The 24,688-nt window shown below is 34.2% G+C and overlaps 1 protein-coding gene across 4 annotated transcripts in view; it reads right to left on the reverse strand.

Moving 5' to 3' along the window:
- ATRX (ATRX chromatin remodeler) overlaps nucleotides 1-24,688 on the reverse strand; it is a 304,453-nt gene that overhangs the window by 57,824 nt on the left and 221,941 nt on the right. For all 4 annotated transcript variants that reach the window (XM_055337613.1, XM_055337612.1, XM_055337611.1 and 1 more), the window contains 2 exons: nucleotides 14,148-14,301; nucleotides 9,123-9,229 (listed from right to left, as the gene is read on the reverse strand). In XM_055337613.1, the coding sequence (XP_055193588.1) occupies nucleotides 9,123-9,229; nucleotides 14,148-14,301 (261 nt within the window). The remainder of the gene's footprint in view (nucleotides 1-9,122; nucleotides 9,230-14,147; nucleotides 14,302-24,688) is intronic.

Raw genomic sequence — 24,688 nt, forward strand, 5'->3', positions numbered from 1 at the left:
TGTCAAAAGAAAATGGTTAAACTGCATTATGTTCATGAGGCTTGCTTTTGATTAAATCTGTAAATGGCCAGGTTTCCTTCCTTTTTAACAAGTTGATATTGATCAACTTTTGGACTGTGAGGTGAAAATTTACCTAAGACTTACATTAAAACTAAAATACCAAATTAAGTACTATAATATTTTCATACTTTATTATACATGATTTCCATTCCAATTCTTTACCTATAAACATACTACTACTAATTTCCCCTTCAGAGTCACATTCTAGAATCTTAACATAAAAACAAATCGACAAAACTGAGATTTATGTCTTTCAGCAAACTTTTTTTTAAATTTTATTCATTCATTCATGAGTGACATGGAGAGAGAATGAGGTAGAGACACAGGCAGAGGGAGAAGCAGGCTCCACGCAGAGAGCCGGATGTGGGACTCGATCCTGGGTCCCCAGGATCACACCCTGGGTTGAAGGTGGCGCAAAACCACTGAGCCACCCAGGTTCCCCTAAACTTTTTTTTTTTTAATGGATTCTAGGTTTGTTTGTTTTTTTTTTAAAGATTTCATTTATTTATTCATGAAAGACACACACACAGAGAGGCAGAGACACAGGCAGGGGGAAGAAGCAGGCTCCTTGCAGGAAGCCCAGTGTGGGACTAGATCCCAGGAACTCCAGGATCATGCACTGAGCCAAAGGCAGACACTCAACCACTGAGCCACCAAAGCATCCCTTTCAGCAAACTTTTTACTTAAATTTAGTACTTAGTTTAAAAGGTGCTTTCAACATGTTTATTACTTATCCATATCTTTACTTACACTGAAAATCTGGAATTCCCTTGCTGAAAATTTTGTAATTGGTAAGAAAGTCTATTTATTTAGAAGTTTTATTTCTTTCAATTGGAAAAAAAAAGGCATATGCAGCTAAGGAAAAAAAGAATTTGAAATAGATGGATGAAAAAGGGGCTGGAGTCAAATTTCTAAATTGTTCACCTGAACAGGGTAATTATTAAATTTAACATGCTAATCATAAAAATTAAATATATTAATATTTTTAAAGTATTTCAACATACCTTTCTCTGATAACACAAATGAATAATCTGCACTACCACTTCTGTGAATCTAACATATAAAAAGTGATAAAGTCAGTACAGGTTAGTCATCAGAGATATCAATTTTTTTAAAATCCCAGGCTCACCATTTACTAGCATTTTCATTTAGAAAATGTGAAAATGTGTTTATGTTTAAAAATGGAGATAGCTGAGCATCTACTGCATAGGGTTACTGTTTTTTAAATGAGTTGATAAAAAAAACCCTTAGAATAGTATCTGTCACAGTAATTAAGCTCATTGGATACTTAATATAATCACCATAAATCCCATATCAAATTATGTCTATCTCTACTATGGCACATTTATATGTGATCATCTCATATGATTTCCTGTAATACCTCTTGAACCTAGTTCAGTGTACAGTACACAGTAGTAACAGTAGCAGCAGCAGCAGCAGTAGTAGTACTAGCAGTGATACAAAAGATAAACTGATTAGTAGTTAAAACGAATGCTTGTTGAAGATAATTTATTAAATGAAATATAAACTAACAACCATGTGGGAAAATATTCAATCTTGCCAGTTTTCAGAAATATACAAATTACAATAACAATTGTTTTTATCCACTAAATATGGGGAAAAGGCAATTCCAGTATTACAGGTATATAGTAAAATGGGCATTTTCTATTTATTCATGGTAGTAGAATAAAATGATATAACTTTTCTGGTACTTTGTCTTTCAGATAATAAAGTACTGCCAGAACATAGAGTTGAACCAATAAAACTAATAACAAATAACAGAAATTCCCATTTAAGCCAACATTATACTTACCCATAGTCAAAGCAAGGAATACAAATACACACTACCCATATACATATATGCTAAAGATACATCAATAAGGAGAGGCCTTAGAAACAAAGAAGGGGGGTAATGATAAAGATTAAAAAGTGCCAGTATATACCAAGCACTTAAATGTAATGGGCACATAAAAATGCATCACCACAGCATAATTCTATATGGAAAGAATATCCAGATAAGTGCAATGTATTACCCTGCCACTTCAGTAAATATTTACTATGGACCTACCACAAGTCTAGTTCTGTGCTGGACATCAGTAAAGCCTTGCCTGATCAATTTATATACTGTCCCCCAAAACTCCCTATCACTGTTAGAGTATTTCATTATTGCTCCATTGCATTTTTAAACTATGTATTTGTTTCTTATTGGTATTCCCTAACAAAAATGTAGCCTTTAGGAGGTTAGGGATATGTTCTCTTTTTTTTAAATTTCTTTATTCTTAGCACCTAGGTTGTGCCTTGTACATGGTAGGTACGCTATACTTACAAAATAAAATGAACCCTGGAATACTTTATGGGTTTTGTAAATAGCTAATTTGAGGTGTGCTAATGAGGCAGTGGCTTAGTGGTGACTCTTAATCCCACTTAGGGAAGGAGGAGAGAACTCTTCACTTCTTTAACAATCCAGACCCAATGTACTAATATTCCACGTAAGATTTTGCTTGGGGGGAAAAAAGTAATTCTACTTTTTTTACTAGGTAAATATCCTAGTAAATCAATGACAATGTGGAATAGTATCAAATAAAGAGCAAATGCTCCTTTTCACTTACTATAGTGACTTAAGCAACCAATGTACCTGTCTAAAAGATACCATCTGCTTATAATTTGCACAGGATGCTATTAGAGTTTTATTTCCTAAAAATATATTTAAAATGAGTACAATAGAAAACATTATCAATATTATCAACAGAACTAGAAAATTAAAATTAAAAACAACAGCACTATATTCCAAGTATACTTAGGATACCATCAGACAAAAAAGTTTTTGTTTTTGCACAGTGAAGAAAACCATCAACAAACGAAATGGCAATCTACTGAATGGGAGAAGATATTTGCAAATCATAAACCCAATAAGGAGTTCAATTCCAAAAATATATAAAGAACTTATACAACTTAATATCAAAAAACCCAAACAAAATGATTTAAAAATGGGTAGAAGACTTGAACAGACATTTTTTTCAAAGATGACATAAAGATGGCCAGCAGGCACATGAAAAGATGCACATTACTAGGCATCAGTAAAGTGCAAATCAAAATCACAATAAGGTATCACTTCACACAGGTTAGACTGGCTATTATCAAAAGGACAAAAATAACAAGTGTTGGCAAAGATGTTGAGAAAAGGGAATCCTTACACACTGTTAGTGGGAATGTAAAATTGGTATGGCCACTATGGAGGTTCCTCAAAAAATTAAAATAGAACTACACTATGATTCATCATTCCATTTCTGGGTATTTTTCCAAGGAAAATGAAAACACCAATTCAATGAGATATATTCACCCCTATGTTCATTGCAGCATTATTTACAATAGCTAAGATATGGAAGCAACCTAAAAGAATAAAGTAAAATGATAAAAGAAAATACACACACACATACAAACAAACACTAGAATATTACTCAGCCATAAAGGAGGATGAGATCTTGCCATTTGGTGACAACATGGATGGACCCAGAGGATACTATGCTAAGCAAAATAAGTCAGAGAAAGACAAATATCATATGATTTTACTCATATGTGGAATCAAACAAACAAACAAAAAAAAAACAGAAACAGACTCATAGATACAGGAAACAAATTGTTGGTTACCAGAGTGGGAAGGGGCTAGGGGATGAGCAAAAAAAGTGAACAGAATTGAGAGGTACAAACTTCCAGCTATCAAATAGTCATGTTATGTAATGTACAACATAAAGAACATAGTCAATAGTAGTGTAATAACTGTGCAGTGAACACATGGTAACTAGACATCATGGAAGTCATTTCATAATATATAATAATATCAAATCACTATGATGTACACTTGAAACTAACAGGGTACTGTGTGTCAGTTATACTTCAAATTTTTAAACGGCCACAATATAACCTTTTTGAAAATATTTCTTCATCAAAAATAGGCTTATATCTCAATAGCTGTTAAATGAAAAACAGGGTTCTGATCATTCAAATACTATACAATTATCTGCAGAAAAGATTTAAATAATAAAAAGTTCTCTTTTATTAGAAAGGAAACCTAAATGTATTCTTTATATTGTTGATAACTGTCATTATTATGTATTTATTTTTAAAGTTTTATTAGTTAAGTAATTTCTACAAAAAACATGGGCATCGAACTCACAATCTCGAGATCAAAAGTTGCATGCTCTTCCAACTGAGCCAGCCAGGCGTCCCTCAACTTTAATATTTAGATAAAGAAATAGGAGTACCATAAATAGTATTCATAACATATACTGTATTATTCTCAAATAGAAAAATAGTATACCTTAAAGTCTCTAATTTTACATGGAAATTTAACCCAAAGAAAATTTTAAAAATCTACTATCATCAGGTTCCTACAGTAGACTACCTATTAACAGTGAAAAATTCAATAGAATAATCTTGATATATAATAATGGAGAAATAGTTAAGTAAATTACAATTTTACTGGACAGACTGTTGTAGAGCTGAAAGTAATATACATAACATCATATATGTAGTGACATCAAAATGTTTATGAAATGATCAGTGAAAAAAATCAAAATTTAATTTGCAGGGAGAGGAACTTCTGGTTATGACAACATAAGAGCTTCATGGACTTGTTCCTCGGCAAAAGTAAAATTTTAAAATGGTGGTGACTGTTGCACAGTACTATGGGTGTACTTAATGCCATACAAGTGCTCAAAATGGTAAAAACTTTTTTCTCTTCCTATCTCTCCCCTCCCAATTTGGCTTTTTTCCTATTAATAGACTGATTTGGAAAAATATGGTTAAGGCATACTAAGGAACTGTCTGAAATATTTCAAGGCAGAGGATTAGAACAACCCCTTTTTAAATCACAGAAATAGGGCAGCCCTGGTGGCGCAGTTTAGCGCCGCCTGCAGCCCAGAGTGTGATCCTGGAGACCCAGGATGAGTCCCACCTTGGGCTCCCTGCATGGAGCTGCTTCTCCCTCTGCCTGTGTCTGTCTGTCTGTCTCTCTCTCTCTCTCATGAATAAATAAATAAAATCTTTTAAATCAATCGCAGAAATACTTTCCCCTCAATTTCCTGTGCATTCAATTTTTTTGTCTTTAGTATCTGTATTCACCATTAGACTATTAACTCCTCAAGAAAGGGACTAAAACTGTGTTTCCTAATCATTGGCATAATAGCTGGTAGATACTCATAATTTTTTTAATTTAATGTCCACTGATTTTAGATAGAAATCTGTCTTAGTAAGTAAATCATTACAGAGTTTTAAATTTCTTGTCCCATTATTTCTTACCAGTTTTTTAAAATTAGCATTTTTAACAAAAGACAAAGCAGAAAGATTTGGTACAAAACAAAACTCAGTACCCAATCTCTGCTAGCACTTGGCTATGTAACATCTCATGCTGTGGCAAAAAAAAAAAAAAACCCACACACACATACCATAAAATTACCATCTTAACCATTTTAAGTGTATAGTTCACAGTTGTGTTAATGGATCTCCAGAACTATTTCATTTTGCAAACTAAAACTCTATACCCACTAAACAACAACTCCCCATTCACTCTTTCCCCCACAGTAAGTAGCATTACTACTTTCTGTCTCTTTGAGTCTGACTAGATACTTGAAGTAAATGGAATTATACAGTATTCATCTTTTTAGTGCTGGCTTATTTCGCTTAATATAATGTCTTCAGGGTTGTAGCATGTGACAAGATTTCCTTCTTTTCAAGAGCTGAAAAATGTTCCATTGTGTGTATATGCCACATTTTGTTTATCTAGTCATCCACACTTGGATTGTTTCTACCTTTTCATTATTGTGAATAATGTGTATCCAATACACACTTGGTTTGTTTCTACCTTTTCATTATCGTGAATAATGTGGCTATGAATATGGCTGTACAAATATCTCTTTTGAGACCACGCTTTCAAGTCTTTTGGGTATATCCCAGAAGTAGTATTGTTGGATCATATTTATTCTAGTTTTAATTTTTTGAGGAACTGCCATACTGTTTTTCATAGTGGCTGTTACCATTTTACATTCCTGTCAGTCGTGCACAAATGTTCCAAATTCTCCACATCATCACCAACCTCTTATTTACTGGGTTTTTTTGGTGTTTTGTTTTGTTTTGTTTTGACAGTAGCCATTCTAATAGGTATGAGGTTGTATTTCATTGTGGTTTTGATTTGCATTTCTCTCATGATTAATGATGTTGGGCATATTTTCATGTGCTTGTAGGTCATTTGTATATTATCTTTAGAGAAAAGTCTATTTGAATCTTTTGCCCATTTTTTTGAAAAGGATTATCTGTTTGTTGTTAAATTACAGTAGTTTTTTATATATTATGAATATTAACTCCTTACAAGACATGATTTGCAAATGTTTTCTCCTATTCTATAGGTTGCTTTTTTACTGACAAAATATTAATAAATTTTATGTTTCAATATATTTTCTAATAATGTTGTTGTTGATGATGATGATGATGATGATAACTACCCCTAAGAGAAACCCAGGTCCAGATGGCTTCACTGCTGAATTCTGGCAAACATTTAAAGAACTCATAACAATTATTCCCAAACTCTATCAAAAAATAGGGAAAGGAATACTTCCCACCTCATTAAACAAGGCCAGTATTAGCCTCATATCAAAACCAGACAAAGATATTAAAAGAAAACAAAACTGAAAACTAGTTATGTCTTATGAATAAGGATACACAAATCCTCAACAAAATACTGGTGAACAGAATCCAGCAACATATAAAGAGAATTATACATCATGACCCAGTGGGATTTATCCCAGGTATGCAAGGCTGGTTTAACATCTGCAATTCAAAGTAATGCGCACCAGATAAACAAAATTGTAAAAACCCAAATGATCATCTCAATAGATGCAGAGAAATCATTTGACAATATCTAACACCATTCATGATTTTAAAAAAACCAATTAAAACTCTGGAAATAGAAGGGGACTTCCTCAATTTGATAAACAGTATTATGAAAAAAACTACAACATCATACTAATGGTGAAAGATCAGATACTTTCCCCACAAGATTAAGAACAAGAAAAGGATGTTTGCTCTTGCCACTTCAACACTGTACTAGAGGTTCTAACCAGGGAAATTGGGTAAGAGAAAGAAATAAAAGTAATCCACATTGGAAAGGAAAAAGAAAATCATCTCTAGTTGCAAATAATACAATCCTGTATATGGAAAAATCCTTTAAATATTGACTTAAAAACTGTTAGAATTAATAAATTAGTTAATATACCAACCTCAATTTTTCTAAACATTTGCAAGGAACAATCCAAAAATATAATTACGGAAATTCCACTTACAATACCACCAAAAATGGGGCACCTGGGTGGCTCAGTGGTTGAGCATCTGCCTTTGGCTCAGGTCATGGTCCCAGGGTCCTGGGATAGTCCTGCACTGGGCTCCTTGCAGGGAGCCTGCTTCTCCCTCTGCCTATGTCTTTGCCTCTCTCTGTGTCTCTCATGAATAAATAAATAAAATCTTAAAAAAACCAATACCACCAAAAAGAATAAAATAAATAAGAATAAATTTAACACATGACATGTAAAATGTATACACTAGAAACTACAAAATACTGGTGAAAGAAAATTAAAGATCTAAACAAATGCTAAAACATCCTATGTTTATGGATCAGAAGACTTAATATTAAGATGGTTATATTTCCTAAAATGAAATACAAGTTCAATGTAGTCCCTATCAAACCCCTGATCAGATAGGATGCCTGGATGGCTCAGGGTTGAGCCCTGCTTTTGGTTCAGGGCATGATGCTGGGGTTCAGGGATTGAGTCCCATATTAGGCTCCCTGATAGTAGCCTGCTTCTCCCTCTGCCTATGTCTCTGCATCTCTCATGAATAAATAAATAAAATTCTCCACTAGCAAAAAATTCTAACTTGCTGAAAAATTCAGATGATGGTTGGCAACTTTTAATAATAAAGTATTTTTTAATTAAGGTATGCACATTTTAAAAGATATAATCCTATTGCACATTTAACAGGCTACAGCATAACGTAAACATAACTTTTATATGCAATTTGACTCCCTTTATTTAAGTATTCACATTATTGCATAGTATTTAACCAAACCCACAATACCTCTGAGGTATAAAACAAAACAGAAGCTAAGTATTGGTGAAGATGTGGAGAAACTGGAACCCTTATACACTGCCTGTGGAAATGTAAATAGTGCAGCCAGTGGAAAACAGTTTGGTGGTTCCTCAAGAAGTTAAAATTACCATATGACCCAATAATTCCATTCCTAAGTAATATATCCAAAAGAAGTGAAAATGGATGCTCAAATAAAAACCTCCATACAAATATTTATCACAGCACTATTCACAATAGTTAAAAGGTGAAAACAACCCTATATCTATGAATGAATAAATGTACAATCAAAATGTGGGTATTATCCATACAATGGAATATTATTAGATCTTTATGGCCTAATAAATGAAGTACTGACACATGCTACCACATGGAAGAACCCTGAAAACATTCTACGTGAAAGAAGCCAGTCACGAAAGACCACATATTGTATGAATCTATTACTATGAAAATTCCAGAAGAGGTCAATCTGTAGAAACAGAAAGTATATTGATTAGTGACTGTTTAAGATTTAAAGAAGTGGAAGGCAGGGGTAGGAGGGTAATAGCTAAAGAGTACAGGGTTTCTTTGGTGGTGATTAAGACAGTTGATAATTATGGTGATAGTTGCACAACTTTTTTTTTTTTAAGTTGCACAACTCTACGAAAAGATTAAAAGCCACTGAACTGTTCACTTAAAATGGATGAACTGAATGATATCTGAATTATGTCAATAAAACTCTTTATAAGAACAAAAATCTTATTTCATGTTAGAATTGCAATAATAATGACCATATTTATATAGATAAGGACAAGAAGAATGTGTAGGGAAAAATGTATATGTAAAAGTTGTGTGTCTAGAGATTATTTTTTCTTTTATTGTTAAAATGATTGTATAATATGTTTAAATGAAGGTTTCAAAATTATGATATAGAAAAGCTTGTAACTCACCTTTATATATAAGAGGTTTATCTTTATCTTCTGTCTTTTCCCTACTGGCCAATTCAAGAAAATCTTCAATCAGATCCAGAGATATGAGAGACTGGCTGAAAACAAGGCTAAAAAAATGGATTAGTGTTCATGGATTAGAAGGTTCATAAAGTAAAGATATCACTTCTTCCTAAATTAACCTATAAATTCGACACAATTCTAATCAAAGCCACAGTAGGAATTTTGAGAAATTAACAAGCTGATTCTAAAGAATGACGAGTGTACAGAGTAGCCAAAACAACTTTGAAAAAGTCGGAGGCCTAATAACTATATGATTTCAACACTTACAAAGCTAGAGTAATCAGAATGGTGTAGTGCTGATTCAGGGACAAGCGCTAGTCGATGGAACAGAATACAGAATCCAAATATAGAGCCACACTATATAGTTAGCTAAATAGTGTTTCGCAGAAGTAAAGGCAATTCAGTGGAAAAAGGATAATCTTTTCAACAGTGGTCTTGGCAAAATTCAACATCCATATGCAAAAAAAAAAAAGAATTTTGCCCTATACTTCACACTTTATACAAAAAGTAATTCAAAATGGAGTATAAATCTAATGTTAAAATGTAAAACCGTTGAATGTTTAGAAAAACACAAGGAAGAAAATCCTAGTAGCTTGGGATTAGACAATTCTTAGACCTAACACCAAAAGTATGATCTATGGGGAAAAAAAGCTGATAAAATGGATTTCATCAAAATTAAAAATTTGTAGTATACAAAAGAGACTATTTAGAGAATACAAGAAAAAAGTCTTCCTAATAAAAGTATTCAAGTAATTTTAGACTTGTACACAGTCTAAAAACACTTTGTTGCTCCATCTCAAATATGTCTGCAGAGTCCTGATTCTCTATCCCAGTATTTTCTAACCCATATTTTTAGCCATGAAATTATTTGTTCACATGAAGTCTTATGTGGTATCAAAATATAATAAATAATTTCAGGTGTACATTATAGTGATTTAACACTTCCATACAACATCTGGTGCTCATCACAAGTGCATCCTTTAATCTCCATCATCCGTTTAACCCGAAACTAACCTTACACTGTATGTTAACTAACTGGAATTTAAATCAAGACTTTAATTTATTATTATTAAGTAAGAGTGCCTGGGTGGCTCAGTTGGTTAAATGTCTGACTCTGACTTTGGCTCAGGTCATGATCTCAAGGTTAACAGATTGAGCCCCACAGCAGGCTCCATGCTCAGCTGGGAGGTTGCTTGAGATTCTCTCTCCCTCAACCCCACCTCCCACCCACCCCCGACTGATGCTCTTTCTCAAATAAATAAATCTTTTTAAAGCAAGCAAGCAAGCAAGCTGCTTGGTGCTTTAGGCCTTGGTGGGAGAAGAAGGTAAAAGCGTCACTGGCTCCTCAGCCTCTGCTCTAGCCTCCTCTTTTCACCAATTTTCATGGGTTCTGAGAAATAGTTTGAAAACCACTGCTCTCATCTATTCCACTGGTGAGAAGTGGACATAATTATATACAGGAAATGGAAAAAGTCTAGGAAGAGAATAAAGGATAAAGGAGGGTTTGTTCTCTCCCTTATATATGCAAAGTAGGTCAGTATACAAGGAACTAGACACCTGTTCGAGCATATTGTTTGGTTTTATTTGATTTTGAAAGCTGTACTATAGGAAAGATATGCTTTTATGACTCCAGAAGATCCTTCAACACTCATTGCTAGAGGTCTTCAGATTTAGTAGAACTAAAAAGAACAACTCCAGTTATGAAACAGCTGTTGGAGTTAACAACATGTGAATTGGCTATTGTATGACTTCCTAAACTCTGCACAATAGGGGTCTACTGTCTCCCAGTTGGTACTCCCAGAATACTGGTAAGGAAATGAATGTATTCCTAGTACTCAGTGTAAATGACCAACAGTCTTGATCCCTCAGTAGATTGATTATTTTTCCTAGAATCAAAAACTTTATTGAATCAATTCCTAATGAACAACAAATTAAGTTTTTGGCAGTTCTTATAACTGGGAAACTTAAATTCTTAGAAATACTAATTATTTATTTAACTGAAATTAATCTGGAATCTGGGCTACTATTCTGGAAAAGGGCTGACTTGAGTCCGCATTAAGGCTGGTTCTGGGAACCTGGAACTGAGCTCAGAAAAATCTCACTATGAAATAGGTGTTATTAGGACTAAGTGGCAACATACTAATGGTTATCTCTTAACTTTTTCTAGTTGCAGATAACATAAACTACTGCCCTGATTGGTAATAATTTTCATACTTATACAAACTATTCTGGCTTTATCTATTTTATTAATGGCCCATATGAAAACACAGAAGCACTACAAATCAAATTCATACATATCAAAAATCTGGAAATTAAAATTCAATAAAAATTTCATGTTTAAATCATGGAAAACAAGTCAGAAGAGCTGGACTGAAACCAGTAGTGTACTGGAGTTAGCTGTAACTTGCTTAAAACAAGAAAGTCATTGTTAGCATTTTTTCCCACCACTGTTGGTAGCTTAAAATTGGTTCATGGTAAGAGTCTTTTATCATAGATATCAGCTTTTCTTCCTTCTTTGCATTCTCTATTGTTATCATTTTTTGAAGAGTCAGTTGTCAAACATTTATCAACACACCACTGGCTAAGAATCACAAAAATTCACTTATCTCTTGTCCTATGAAATACCAAGTTTTCACTTGGGTCAAAAGATCCACTACACAAATAGTTTTTTAAAGTTTTTCTTTTAAAAAAATGAGTTTCAGTTGGCCATAAGTTTAATATGAGCCACCAGTGTTATTTAGGTGTTGGAGTTTTTCTTTAAAAAAAAATGAGTCTCAGTTGGCCATAAGTTTAATATGAGCCACCAGTGTTATTTAGGTGTTGGGAGAACCTCTCTATTGGATTCCATGAATGGAAGTATAGAGTCCACAATAAAGAAGAACGAGCTTCACTATAACTCTGTGTTAATCAAAACTCAGCTGAAGTATTTTTGTTTACTGTGACTGTATTTTAAGATGGGTGCTAAAAAATTCAAGTATGTTCAAGACCATATGGTCAGGCCTGAAATTATGCCATATAAAGAAAAGATCAATTAACTCAGAAGAGGAAGCTAAAAGGGACAAGACAGGTTTCGAAGAGGAGACAATTCAAACAGTAGTTCTGCAACCTACACTAAAAGGCATCAGGAAAATAAGATGCATAGATAAACTTATATGTAATAAAGAAAGTACACTAAAATATAGAATATAGTATAGATTCTAGGTGACAGGTATATGGGTATTCACTATAAATTTTTTTCTGCTATTTTTATGTGTGAAAATTTCCATAAGGAAATGATAGACAAATAAAAAATAGTGGTAATCACAGTTACGGAAATGCATAGTTTTATAGCCTTGACACTGATAATGTCTATTGGTTGGGCTTATAACTTTAAAACTTCACTCTAAGAGTGTAAAAACAGGCAGCAGATATGTTCAATTTTTAACCAAACCAAGGGAAACAGATATAGGGATAAAGTACAAACTAAATATAGGGATATAATTTCTAAAAATTTGAAGTATTCAACTATACCTTCTAAAATGGCAAATGTTCTACCACAGGAGAGGTTAGAACAGCTATGATGAACATGGTATAGGAGATTCTTATAGTGGTTAGGAAATTAAAAGACCACTAAAATCTCTTCCACACTCTTAGAATTCTTGTACAGTACCCCCCAAATATTAATTTTAAAATATAGAAGTTGGTAGCAGAAAAAAGCATGAGCATGTCACAGCAATAATCTCTCCTGAACTTTTAGGAACTCTGAATTCAAATACCCACTTTCTACTTACATCTCTCACAGATATCTAATAGGCCTCTCAAACATGGCCAGAGCAGAATTTTTTTTATTACCTTTAATAAACTTAGTTCTTTACTATTGTTCTCCATTTTAGTAAGCAACACCATAATCCACCAGCCACTTAGTCTGGAAATCATATTTAACTACTCTCTTATTCTTATTGCCCTACATTAATGTACCAAATCCTATTGTTTCTATTTCAAAATATAACCTTTACCTCCAATACTACCACTCCATTCCAGGCCAACATCATCCCTTATTGAACCACTTGTTTCTGTATAAATAAAGAGGCAATATACAACAAAAAACCAATTTTAGTGAGTACTTACTAAATGCAAGGTATAGTGGTTAATAAAAAATAATAAAACAGTCTGTCTTCAAATAATTCGCTATCCAGTGAAAAGACATACAAGTATATTAGAATGTGTTAACAGTAAAGGTATATTAAAAGATGGTATAGAAGTATTAATAGTGGGTCTATCTCTTCCCAATAAAGTTAAAGATTAGTTTCTTTAGTTTGAAATTTAAGATAAAAGGTTTATTTTAAGCCTTATGTTAAATTGTTATTAAAAGAATCACAGATATATTTTAAAAATATTTTATGATCACGTTGAGACCTTATAACAACCTAAACAGTAAGTCTGGTTCAAAACTTTAAAAGTATGTTTTTTGAATAATAATTTGAACAATGAGATTGGAGCGCAGGAATGCAGGGAAGTGAATGGGGACTCAAATGCTTGAAGTAAAACAAACAAGAACAAAAACAAAGGAGAAATGAAAGAGAATAATCAAAGAGGTGAAATAAAGTTGAGAGGTATCCACTAGATTTGGGGATTAAAAGGTAACTAAATGACTTTAGGGGAAAAAAATCTCAATAAAGTAGGAACCACACTGCATGGACTGAAAAATAATTTTAAAGATAGTGAAATATAGATATTCACTAGAGGCTTGGCTCAAAGAAATAAGTTCAAGGGGCAATAGCCAGAAATGGAAAACAGCACTGACGAAATAACCAGAATATGTACTCAGAACTAGTGGCTTAGAAGGAAAGTAGTTGTCTATCAATACACTACTAAATAAATTACATCTTCAGAAAGGGAGAAAACAAATTTCTTCAAATAAACTGTTTACATAATAGAAAGTTTATAAAAAGGCTCATTTATATAATAAAAATAGGAGAAACTTACACTTTATCCCCAATTTCTTCTGCCATTCGAAGAATTTCAAAAAGAAGTACCATTTTTCCAGAATGTTCTAAAATCTCAGCATCAGCATCTGTAACAAAATCTTTGTACCAGTCTGGAGCTGGACTGCTTGGATTAGAAGAGGAAGTAGCTTTACCTAAATAAAATAAATGAAATATAAATAAGTAGACAAATAAGGAAAGTAACTCATAGATCCTGAGAAGGATTAAGAAAGAGACCAAGAGAAATAGGAGGGGGTGGGGAGAGGTGGGGAGGAAAGAGAAGGGAGGAGGAGGGAAGGAAGAAGACAGAAAAGGAGGATGAGGGAGAAGGAGGGTACCTTCTTGCAAAAAGAGAAAAAAATACCACCCCAGGAAAGAGAGAGCTTTACTATGAGGAAAAGACAAAAAGTGGGGAGTGGAGTAGAGGGGACAAACCCACCCTAGGAGAGGGAGAGAAAGAGACAGGGAGTGGAACATACAAACAGGCACAAAAGAATGCAAAGGAAGAAAAACACTGAAGGGGGCAGGCAAATCAAGTGAGAGAGTAAGCAAAAGACTCTGAGAAAGTACAACTATGAGAAACAGTGCCTGGGAGTAGGGGGGGGCTAGAAAATCAGAGACCCTAAAGAGACAAAGCCCCCCCTCTCATTCCAGGCACTGAGAGAGTATAACTCCCAATACAAACCCACAAAGACAGGGACTAGGAGAGAAAAAGAACCAAAGAGAGACAGATAGAGGTAGGGAGGAGAAGAGGGACGGAAGAAAACAGACTGAGAGATCAAGAGAAAAATGATCTTAGGAGCAGGAAATATTTCACGGTCCTAACAGAATTCTGGAAGACAAAAAGGGATTGATCCCAGAATGACCATATCATGTTAAATCATTTTGTTATTTTCCCCTACAAACTTTGATTATAAAAGATTTAAGAAGGAAGTAAAACAAAATAATTTATTAAGTGTCTAAACATAAACAATTCAATTCAAAATTGGGAACACAAGGGATCCCTGGGTGGCGCAGCGGTTTAGCGCCTGTCTTTGGCCCAGGGCGCGATCCTGGAGACCCAGGATCGAGTCCCATGTCGGGCTCCTGGTGCATGGAGCCTGCTTCTCCCTCTGCCTGTGTCTCTGCCTCTCTCTCTCTCTCTCTGTGTGTGTGACTATCATAAATAAATAAAAATTTAAAAAAAATTGGGAACACAAGGTTTATGTGTTTTTGTACCGTCCCTCAATTGTTTTTTAAAGCATTTTAAATTTTTGCATATTTTTGTTATATATATCATACATTTTCACAAAAGTATATAGAATATAATGAACAGCCATGTTCCCATATCCCATCTTCATTATATCTTACCACTTGCTAAATCTATTTCCGATGCAGTTGGCACCTATTATATGACCATACCCAATCTCATTCTCTTCTTTCCCTACCTTCTTTCTGAGAGGTCTCTAAAATCCTAAATTCTAATACTCTCTTGATTTTGAGGGTATTAAGGTATGTGAAATAAATGAGACTGAGAAAGACAAATACCATGATTCTACTCGTAAATGTAATTTTAAAAAATGAATAAACAAAAAGCAGGATCAGACTTATAAACAAAGAGAAAAAACTGAGGGATGCCAGAGGAGAGGGAGTGGGGTTGGGCAAAATGGGTAAAGGGGAGAGAGATACAATCCTCCCTTTATGGAATAAGTCATAGGAATCTAAAAACAGAACAAAGCAACACAAATGAATAAACAAACAAAAGGCAGGATCAAACCTATAAATACAGAGAACAAACTAAGTCATGGAAATAAAAGGCAGATGATAGTGTCAATAAAAGTCAATGATATTGTAATAGCAATGTAGCAAGACAGATGGTAACCACAATTGTGGTGAATATAGCATAATGTACAAATTTGTCAAATAAGTGGTTGTACACCTGGAACTACTGTAATACTGTCTGTCAAATATACTAAAAATATGTAAAAGAACAGAATAAAATGTATTATATATCAAAATAAATAAAATCCTAAATTATGTATTTACTATTTCTGTGTATGTTTTTATATTTTCACTACACATGTATCCCTAAACTGTACATTATCTTTCATGTTTTCACAGTACATGTAAAAGTACAAACTATATCCTTCTATGACTTACTTTTTCACTAAACGTAGTTTTTCATTTTTTCACTCAAAGTGAGACTTATTCAATTATTCTAACTGCTATGTAGAATTCCACTGCATGAATATACCATCATTTATTAGCTCATCTCATAGGCACTATAAACATCTCCTCACTAGTCTCATAGATATTTAGATAATTTCTAATTTATGGCTACTATCAAATGAATACTCAATTTTGTTATATTTTTCTAGAATATTGCCTGCTTCATCTAAGTTTTAAATTTTCTGGCATAAACCTATATTTTTGATTTCTTAAAATTATTACTTTAAACATAATTCTAATTGTAGTCTTTATCAAATACTCCTATTATATGAGGCCCTTTAGAATCTAAATATGCTGTTCATTTCATGTATTAACTTTTGACAGGCTGACTGCTAATATATTTTGTTGTTAACTTTTCTTAGTTCATTGTTTTCTTAGGTATTCTCTCATTTTAATTTTTCATTTCACTTTCAGTATAGCTGTAATATGTGAGAATCCTGGGTAGAGGTCATACATCTCTACACTTATTCTACATCTGTTTATGCCAGGTGCTCCAGGGGATCAACAACTCAACATTATTTCTGAGGTATTTCAGCTTGAGATTTTAATTTATTTAAGATTTTTTTTTTTTTCGAGAGAGAGCATGAGCATGCACATGTGCAAGTATGGGGGAGAGGGACAAAAGGAGAGGGAGACAGAGAATCTTCAGCAGACTCCCTTCTAAGGGACAAGCCTGACATGGGCTCAATCCTGCACCCCTGAGATCATGACCTGAGCTGAAATTAAGAGCTGGTGATTCAACCAACTGAGCCACCCAGGCAACCCATCAGCTTGAGATTTTTAGACTAATGTAAATTCAAATCATAAGCTATGTAAGCCGATGATTATGAATCCAAGAAACCTATTTTTCTCAACCCAGAGACTAGGGTGAAACAGATATGCTTCCTTGTCATCTCCCTGAACTGATGGGAAAATTTTTTTCTATCCTATTCTTCAATGGACTATTTATCCTTTGAAGGGTACACAGAGGTTCAGCCTTAGATTCAGACTGAAGAGATTCAGCTTTAATCTGGGTTCGAAGAACTCTCCACCTTATAAAGGGCTCAAGGCCTTGTATCCTATCCCTGAGTAGGTGAAAACCAAAGGTACTAGTTTCTAAGACTAGCATATCCCTAAGGCTTCCATAGCCTATCTTCTTGAAATTACTATTTAAATTACCAGTGCCTGGGTCCTGGCGGTTTCCATTACTTATAAAGAGTTCATTATGTATTGATATTCAAACTACAATGAGCTACTCACTAAACATGTCACATATTTGCAAGAATCCATACCTTTCCTTGAATGTCTTATATTATTTTCTTCTTTTCTTTGCCTGGCAAACATTTTATGCTTCACTATCCTTCACAAACCAACTGAAATTTCATCTGGAAAAGCCTCCTTTGCAAGGCTGGCCCTAGGCTATGGGCTGGGCACTTGAATGGTACATAGCTCCTACTTTAAAAGTTTCCCTGATAAGAATGGCTCACTATGCCCAGATTGTTTGTACAACGTGCAAACAAGTGTTCTGAACACCTGTTTGTTTTTTCTTCTTGGATTCTGAGACTTGATAAAAATAAGGCAGTGTGTTTAAAACACATAAGAAACATAGACATTTGGTCCCTAATGAGCTTCTGTGGTAGGTGACACTTCACATATCATAACTTATTTCTGGAGAAATTAGTACATATCATAACATTCATATTAATAACTTATGATATCATTCATATGATAAGATATCATTAAGTCATCCATGAGTGCAGTTTGTTGACAGAGATCACCCAAGCTTCTATAGCAGTGCCTAGACTATATTAAACATTCAAATAAATATTTGTTGAATGAATAAATGTGGTATATTAGTGCCAATACTATGGTCCTACATAATATAGGACTCTGTCACAAAAGTTTATATCCATATAATGAATTATATACATTTTAAAGCGTGAATGCTCATCAATAAGGCTTAATCTAAAAATGGCAAAATAATAATTGAATACTTTGGTTTTTATTTAATTTAAATTCAATTAATTGATATATAGCATATTTCATTAGTTTCAGAAGTAGAGTTTATAATTTATCAGTCCTTTATAGCATCCAGTGCTCATTATATCACATGCCCCGTTTAACATCCATCACCTAATTCCCCCATCCCCCACTCCCCTTTCCTCCAGCAACCCTGTTTGTTTCCTATGATTAAGAGCCTCTTACGGTTTGTCTCCCTGATTTCATCTTGTTTTATTTTTCTCCCCCCCTCCCCTATGATGTTTTGTTTTTTAAATTACACATATGAGTGAGAACATATAATTCTTTCATTGACTTATTTCACTTAGCATAATACCCTCTAGTTCCATCCACATCATTGCAAATGGCAAGAGTTCATTTTTTGATGGCTGACTAGTATTTCATTATATATACAAACACACACACACCCCACATCTTTATCCATTCATCTGTCCATGGACACCTGGTCTCTTTCCATAGTTTGGCTATCGTGGACATTGCTGCTATAAACACTAGGGTGTAGGTGCACCTTCAGATCACATTTGTGTCTTTGGGGTATAAATACCTAGTAGTACAATTGATTGCTATAAATTGAATACTTTGAAGTAGTTTTTATACTCATTTTCTTAATTTAAAAACTGTCCTAAATAAAATACCAAAACACAGAAATGGGGATAATATAAAATTAACTTAAAAGAGTTCTTCAAGGGGCAACTGGGTGGCTCAGTGGTTGAGCATCTGCCTTTGGCTCAGGTCATGATCCCAGGGTCCTGGGATGGGAGTCCTGCATTGGGCTACCTGCAGGAAGCCTGCTTCTCCCTCTTCCTAAGTCTCTGCCTCTCTGTGTCTCTCATGTATAAATAAGTAAAATAATTTTTAAAAAAAAGACTTATTCAAGATGTTGTTTCTGTAAACATTTAGAAAGCTACTATAAAAAAAGTTAAATAGCAACTCTTAGAAGTAAAAATGAAATACGCAGTGAGAATATTATTATAGCTCAATTATAGCCATCTACTTATTTAATATCTATTTCAAATTTCAAATAAAACAGTTTGGCCCTTAAATACTTTCTATCTGGGTTTTCTTACAGTTCCTATAAGAAAGTAATTATGTTTTTAAAAAGTTACAGAGTACCAGCTATATATGTCCATATACTATGATCTTCTCAGCCCTACTTGGAGTTAATCTAGATCTAAAAAACAAAAATAAAATTTTTAAAAAAGATTGTATTTATTTACTCATGAGAGAGAGAGAGAGAGAGAGAGAGAGAGAGAGAGAGAGAGAAGGCAGAGACATAAGCAGAGGAAGAAGCAGGCTCCATGCAGGGAGCCCGATGTGGGACTCGATCCTGGATTCCAGGATCATGCTCTGAGCCGAAGGCAGGTGTTTAACTGCTGAGCCTCCCAGGCATCCCCAAAATAGATTTTTATCATTTGTTCTGGAAAATATTTCTGATAAGCTATGAATGTACACAGCTGAAGAAAACATAAAATACACCTATATATGAATGATCTCTATTTGACTGCACACACCTAAAATGAAACAAAGACCTCAGACAGGTAGTCAAAATTTGTCATTTGGAACCCACAGCCTTCCCTATCTGCTTTTAAGTTCATAACACATAGCCAACTGATCTCTACCCCAATTCTTTCCAAACATTTTCATCACATTATGACATACATGGTAATGCTGACATAACATACCAGGAGGAAATGGAAGAGGCTATTCATTTCGGGAGATGCCCCAGCTGCCTTAGACCCCACTTGCACTTGTAAGTGATGAAGGGATGAAGACCTCAGCATACTTTTATTTAACCCATTTATAGTACAGGATGAGATATATTGGTTAGGCTACTCTCCCTCTCTTTCTAACTATAAGTTACCAAAAAAATTTCAACAAGAATATTTTAAGAAAACCATCTGCAGGAACACATAAATCTTAAGCTATTTATTTCCAATTCTGAGATGACTAAGGAGAAATTTAAATGAAAAGTCAGACAGGGAGAGCAGAGAAGGAGGTAACAGAGGGCTTCTTATTAAACTAGAACCATTCCTTTACAATTCTTAGAAAACTACTCTTCAAAACCAATTGGAAAATTAACACTAATAATAAACTGTCTCTATGGGACAACAGCAAAGAACAAGGAGGAAAATTTGGTAGTTTGATTTTTATTATCCCCCTGATTTCTAAGAGAAATAAGCCAAGGTTTGGAGTTAGGCTGCTATCTACCTATTCCAATGAGGTAATGAAGAGAGAAATGTTGTATTTTTTTAAGTTTTTATTTTAATTCCAGTTATTTAACATACAGTGTAGTATCAATTTCAGGTGTACAGTATAGTGATTCAACACTTTCATATAACATCCTATGCTAATAACAAGTGCACTCCTCAATTTCCATCACCTATTTAACCTATTCCCCCACCCATCTCCCCTCTGGTAACCATCACTTTGTTCTCTATAGTTATGAGTCTGTTTCTTAGTTTGTATCTTTCTTTTTGTCCCTTTCCTGGTACAATTTGTTTCTTAAATTCTACCATATAAGTGAAATCATAATATTTATTATTCTTAGACTGACTTATTTTGCTTAGCATAATACTCTCTAGTCCATGTCGTTTCAAAAGTCAAAATTTCATTCTTTTTGATGGTTGAGTGATTAATACTCCATAGTGTGTGTGTGTGTGTGTGTGTGTGTGTGTGTGTGTATCATCTCTTCTTTATCTGTCTACAGATGGATTTGAGGACTTGTTCCATAATTTGGCTATTGTTGATAATTGCTGCTATACACATAGAGATGCGTATATCCCTTTAAATTTTTTTTTTTTGTATTTTATTGGTTAAATATCCAATAGTGCAATTATGGGATCATAGGGTAGTTCTATTTTTAACTTTCTGATCAGTCTACATATTGTTTTCCAGAGTGACTCTACCAGTATGCATTCCCACCAATGGTGCCCAAGTGTTCCTTTTTTCTATACCCTCACCAGCTCCTATTGTTTCTTCTATTGATCATAGCCATTCTGACAAGTGTGGTGATATCTGTCATTTTGATTTGTTATTTCCCTGATGATCAATGATGAGCATCTATTCATGTCTCTGTTGGCCATATGTATGTCTTCTTTGGAAAAATGTCTATTCACATCTGCTGCGCATTTTTAATTGGACTGTTCACTTTTTGAGTGTTGAGTTTTAGAGGTTCTTTATATATTCTGGAAACAAATGCTTTCTGAGATATATAATTTGCAAATATCTTCTCCCATTCTGAAGATTGCCTTTTAGTTGACTGTTTCCTTCACTGTGCAGAAGCTGTTTATTTTGATGATGTTCCAATAGTTTATTTTTGCTTTTATTTCCCTTGCCTCAAGAGACATATATCTAGAAACAGCTTGCTATGCCCAATGTCTGAGACATTACTGAATGTGTTCTCTTCTAGGATTTTTATGGTTTCAAATCTCACAGTTAGGTCTTTAATCCATTTTGAATTTCTATTTGTGGAAAATGTAATAAAGCGGTCCAATTGCATTCTTTTGCATGTTGCTGTCCAGTTTTCACAATTAACACCATTTGTTGAAGAAACACTGTTTTCCCCTTTAGATATCCTTTCCTGCTTTGTCAAAGATTGTCCATAGAGTTGAAGGTTCGCTTTTAGGGTTTTTTTTTTCTGTTCCGTTAATCTATGTATTTTTGCACTAAACCATACTATTTTGATTAATACAGCTTTATGATATAACTTGAAGACAGAAATTGTGATGCCTCCAGCTTTTGTTTCTTTTTAAGGTTGCTTTGGATATGTGGGGTATTTGGTGGTTCCAAGCAAATTTTAGGATTGTTTGTTATAGCTCTGTGAAAACTGCTCTGGGTAGTTTGATAGGGATAGCATTATATTTGTAGATTGCTTTAGGTGGTATAGACGTTGTGAAAATGTTTGTTCTTTCAATCCATGAGCACGGAATGTCTTTTTGTTTCTTTGTGTCCTCTTCAACTTCCTTCATCAGTGTTTTATACTTTTCAGAGTACAGGTATTTCACCTTCTTGGTTGAGTTTATTCCTACCTATCTTGACTTTGGCTAAAATTATAAATGAGACTGATTTCTTAATATCTGTCTATGCTGCTTCATTATTGATGTATAGAAATCCAAACCGATTCCTCTACATTGACTTTGTATCCTGCCATGTTATTGAATTCATGTATCGGTTCCAGCAGCTTTTTGGTTGAGCCTTTGGGTTTTCTATTTAGAGTATCATGCCATCTGCAAATAGTGAAAGTTTTACTTCTTCCTTGCCAGTGTGGATGCCTTTTCTTTCATTTTGTTGTCTGACTGCTGTGGACAGGACTTCTAGTCCTAGGTTAAATAACTGTTGTGGGGATCCCTGGGTGGCGCAGCGGTTTAGCGCCTGCCTTTGGCCCAGGGCGTGATCCTGGAGACCCGGGATCGAGTCCCACGTCGGGCTCCCGGTGCATGGAGCCTGCTTCTCCCTCTGCCTGTGTCTCTGCCTCTCTCTCTCTCTCTGTGACTATCATAAATACAAATTAAAAAAAAAATAACTGTTGTGAGAATGGACATCCTTATCTTGCTTCTGACCACAGAGGAAAAGCAATCAGTTTTCCCCCATAGGGCATGATATTACCTGTGGGGTTTTTTATGTATGGCCTTTATGATGATGAGGTATGTTCCCTCTAAACTTATACTGTTGAGGTTTTTTATCATGAATGGATCTGTTTGGCATCTGAAACGATGCCAAATCCTTTTTCTTCATCTACTGAAATGACTGTATGGTTCTTATCCTTTCTTTCATTAATATAGTGTATTGTGTTGATTGATCTGTGAATGCTGATCCACCCTTGCAACGCAGTAATAAGTCCCACTTGATCACTGTGAAAAGATTTTTGAAAATGTATTGTTGAATTTAGTTTGCTAGAATTTTATTGAGAATTTTGCATCTATGTCCATCTTTAATATTAGCCTACAGTTCTCTTTTTTAGGGGACTCTTTATCTGGTTTTGCTGTCAAGGTAATGCTGGCCTCATAAAATGAATTGGGAATTTTTCCTTCCTTTTCTGTATTTGGATAGTCTGAGAGGATTAGGTATGAACTCTTCTGTATGTTTGGTAGAATTCCCTTGGGAAGCCATCTGACCAAGGACATCTGTTTGTTGGGCATTTTTTGATCACTACTTCAATTTCATTGCAAGTTATCAATCTGTTTAAATTTTCTATTTGCTCCTGTTTCAGTTTTGGAAATTTATAAGTTTCTGAGAATTTATCCATTTCTTACAGTTGTCCAATTTGTTGGTATACAATTTTTCATAATACTACCTTCTTTTTATTTCTGTGGTCTTTGTTGTGATCTCTCCTCTCTCATTAGTGAATTTATTTATTTGGGTCCTTTCTTTTTGCTTTTTGTTAAGTCTGGCTATGGGTTTATCAATTTTATTAATTTTTTCAAAGAACCAGCTCCTAGTTTCAGTGACCTCTTCTAGTGGATTTTTTCGGTTTCTATTTCATTTATTTGCTCTAATCTTTATTATTTGCCTTCTTTTCTTGGCTTTAGGCTTCATCTGTTCTTTTATCTCTAGTTCCTTTAGGTGTAAGGTTAAGTTGTGTTTTTGAAAATTTTCTTGCCACTTGAGGTAGGCCTATATTGCTATATACTTGCATCTTAGGACTGTTTTTGCTGCATCCAAAAGGTTTTGGACTGTAATATTTTCATTTTCATTTTCTTCCATATATTCCTTTATTTCTTCTTTAATTTCCTGGTTAATTCATTCACTCTTCAGTAGCATCTTCTTTAACCTCCATGTATTTGGTCTTTCCAAATTTTTTCTTGTGACTGACATCAAGTTTCATAGCATTGTTGTCAGAAAATACGTATGGTATGATCTCAATCTTTCTGTACTTCTTGAGCCCTGGTTTGTGACCTAGTATGTGATCTTTTCTGGAGAATGTTCCATGTGCACTTGAAAAGAAAGTGTGTTCTATTGCATTAGGATGAAATGTTCTGAATATATCTGTTAAGTCCGTCTGGTCCAGTGTGTCATTCAAAGCCATTGTCTCCTTTTTGATTTTCTGCTTAGATGATCTGTCCACCGATGTAAGTGGGGTTTAATGTCACCTACTATTACTGTATTATTATCAATGGATTCCTATATATTTGTTATTAATTCTATTATATATTTAGGTTTTCCCAAGTTGAGGAGCAGAAATATTTACAATCGTTATATTTCCTTGTTGGATAGACCCCTTTATTATGATATAGTGCCCTTCTTCACCTCTTGTTACAGTCTGGTTAAAATCTAATTTGTCTGATATAAGTATGGCTACTCCCAACTTTCTTTTGACATCTGTTTGCAAGATAAATA

Source organism: Nyctereutes procyonoides, unplaced genomic scaffold (assembly GCF_905146905.1).
Source record: "Nyctereutes procyonoides isolate TBG_1078 unplaced genomic scaffold, NYPRO_anot_genome, whole genome shotgun sequence".
NCBI classification, from domain to species: Eukaryota; Metazoa; Chordata; class Mammalia; order Carnivora; family Canidae; genus Nyctereutes; species Nyctereutes procyonoides.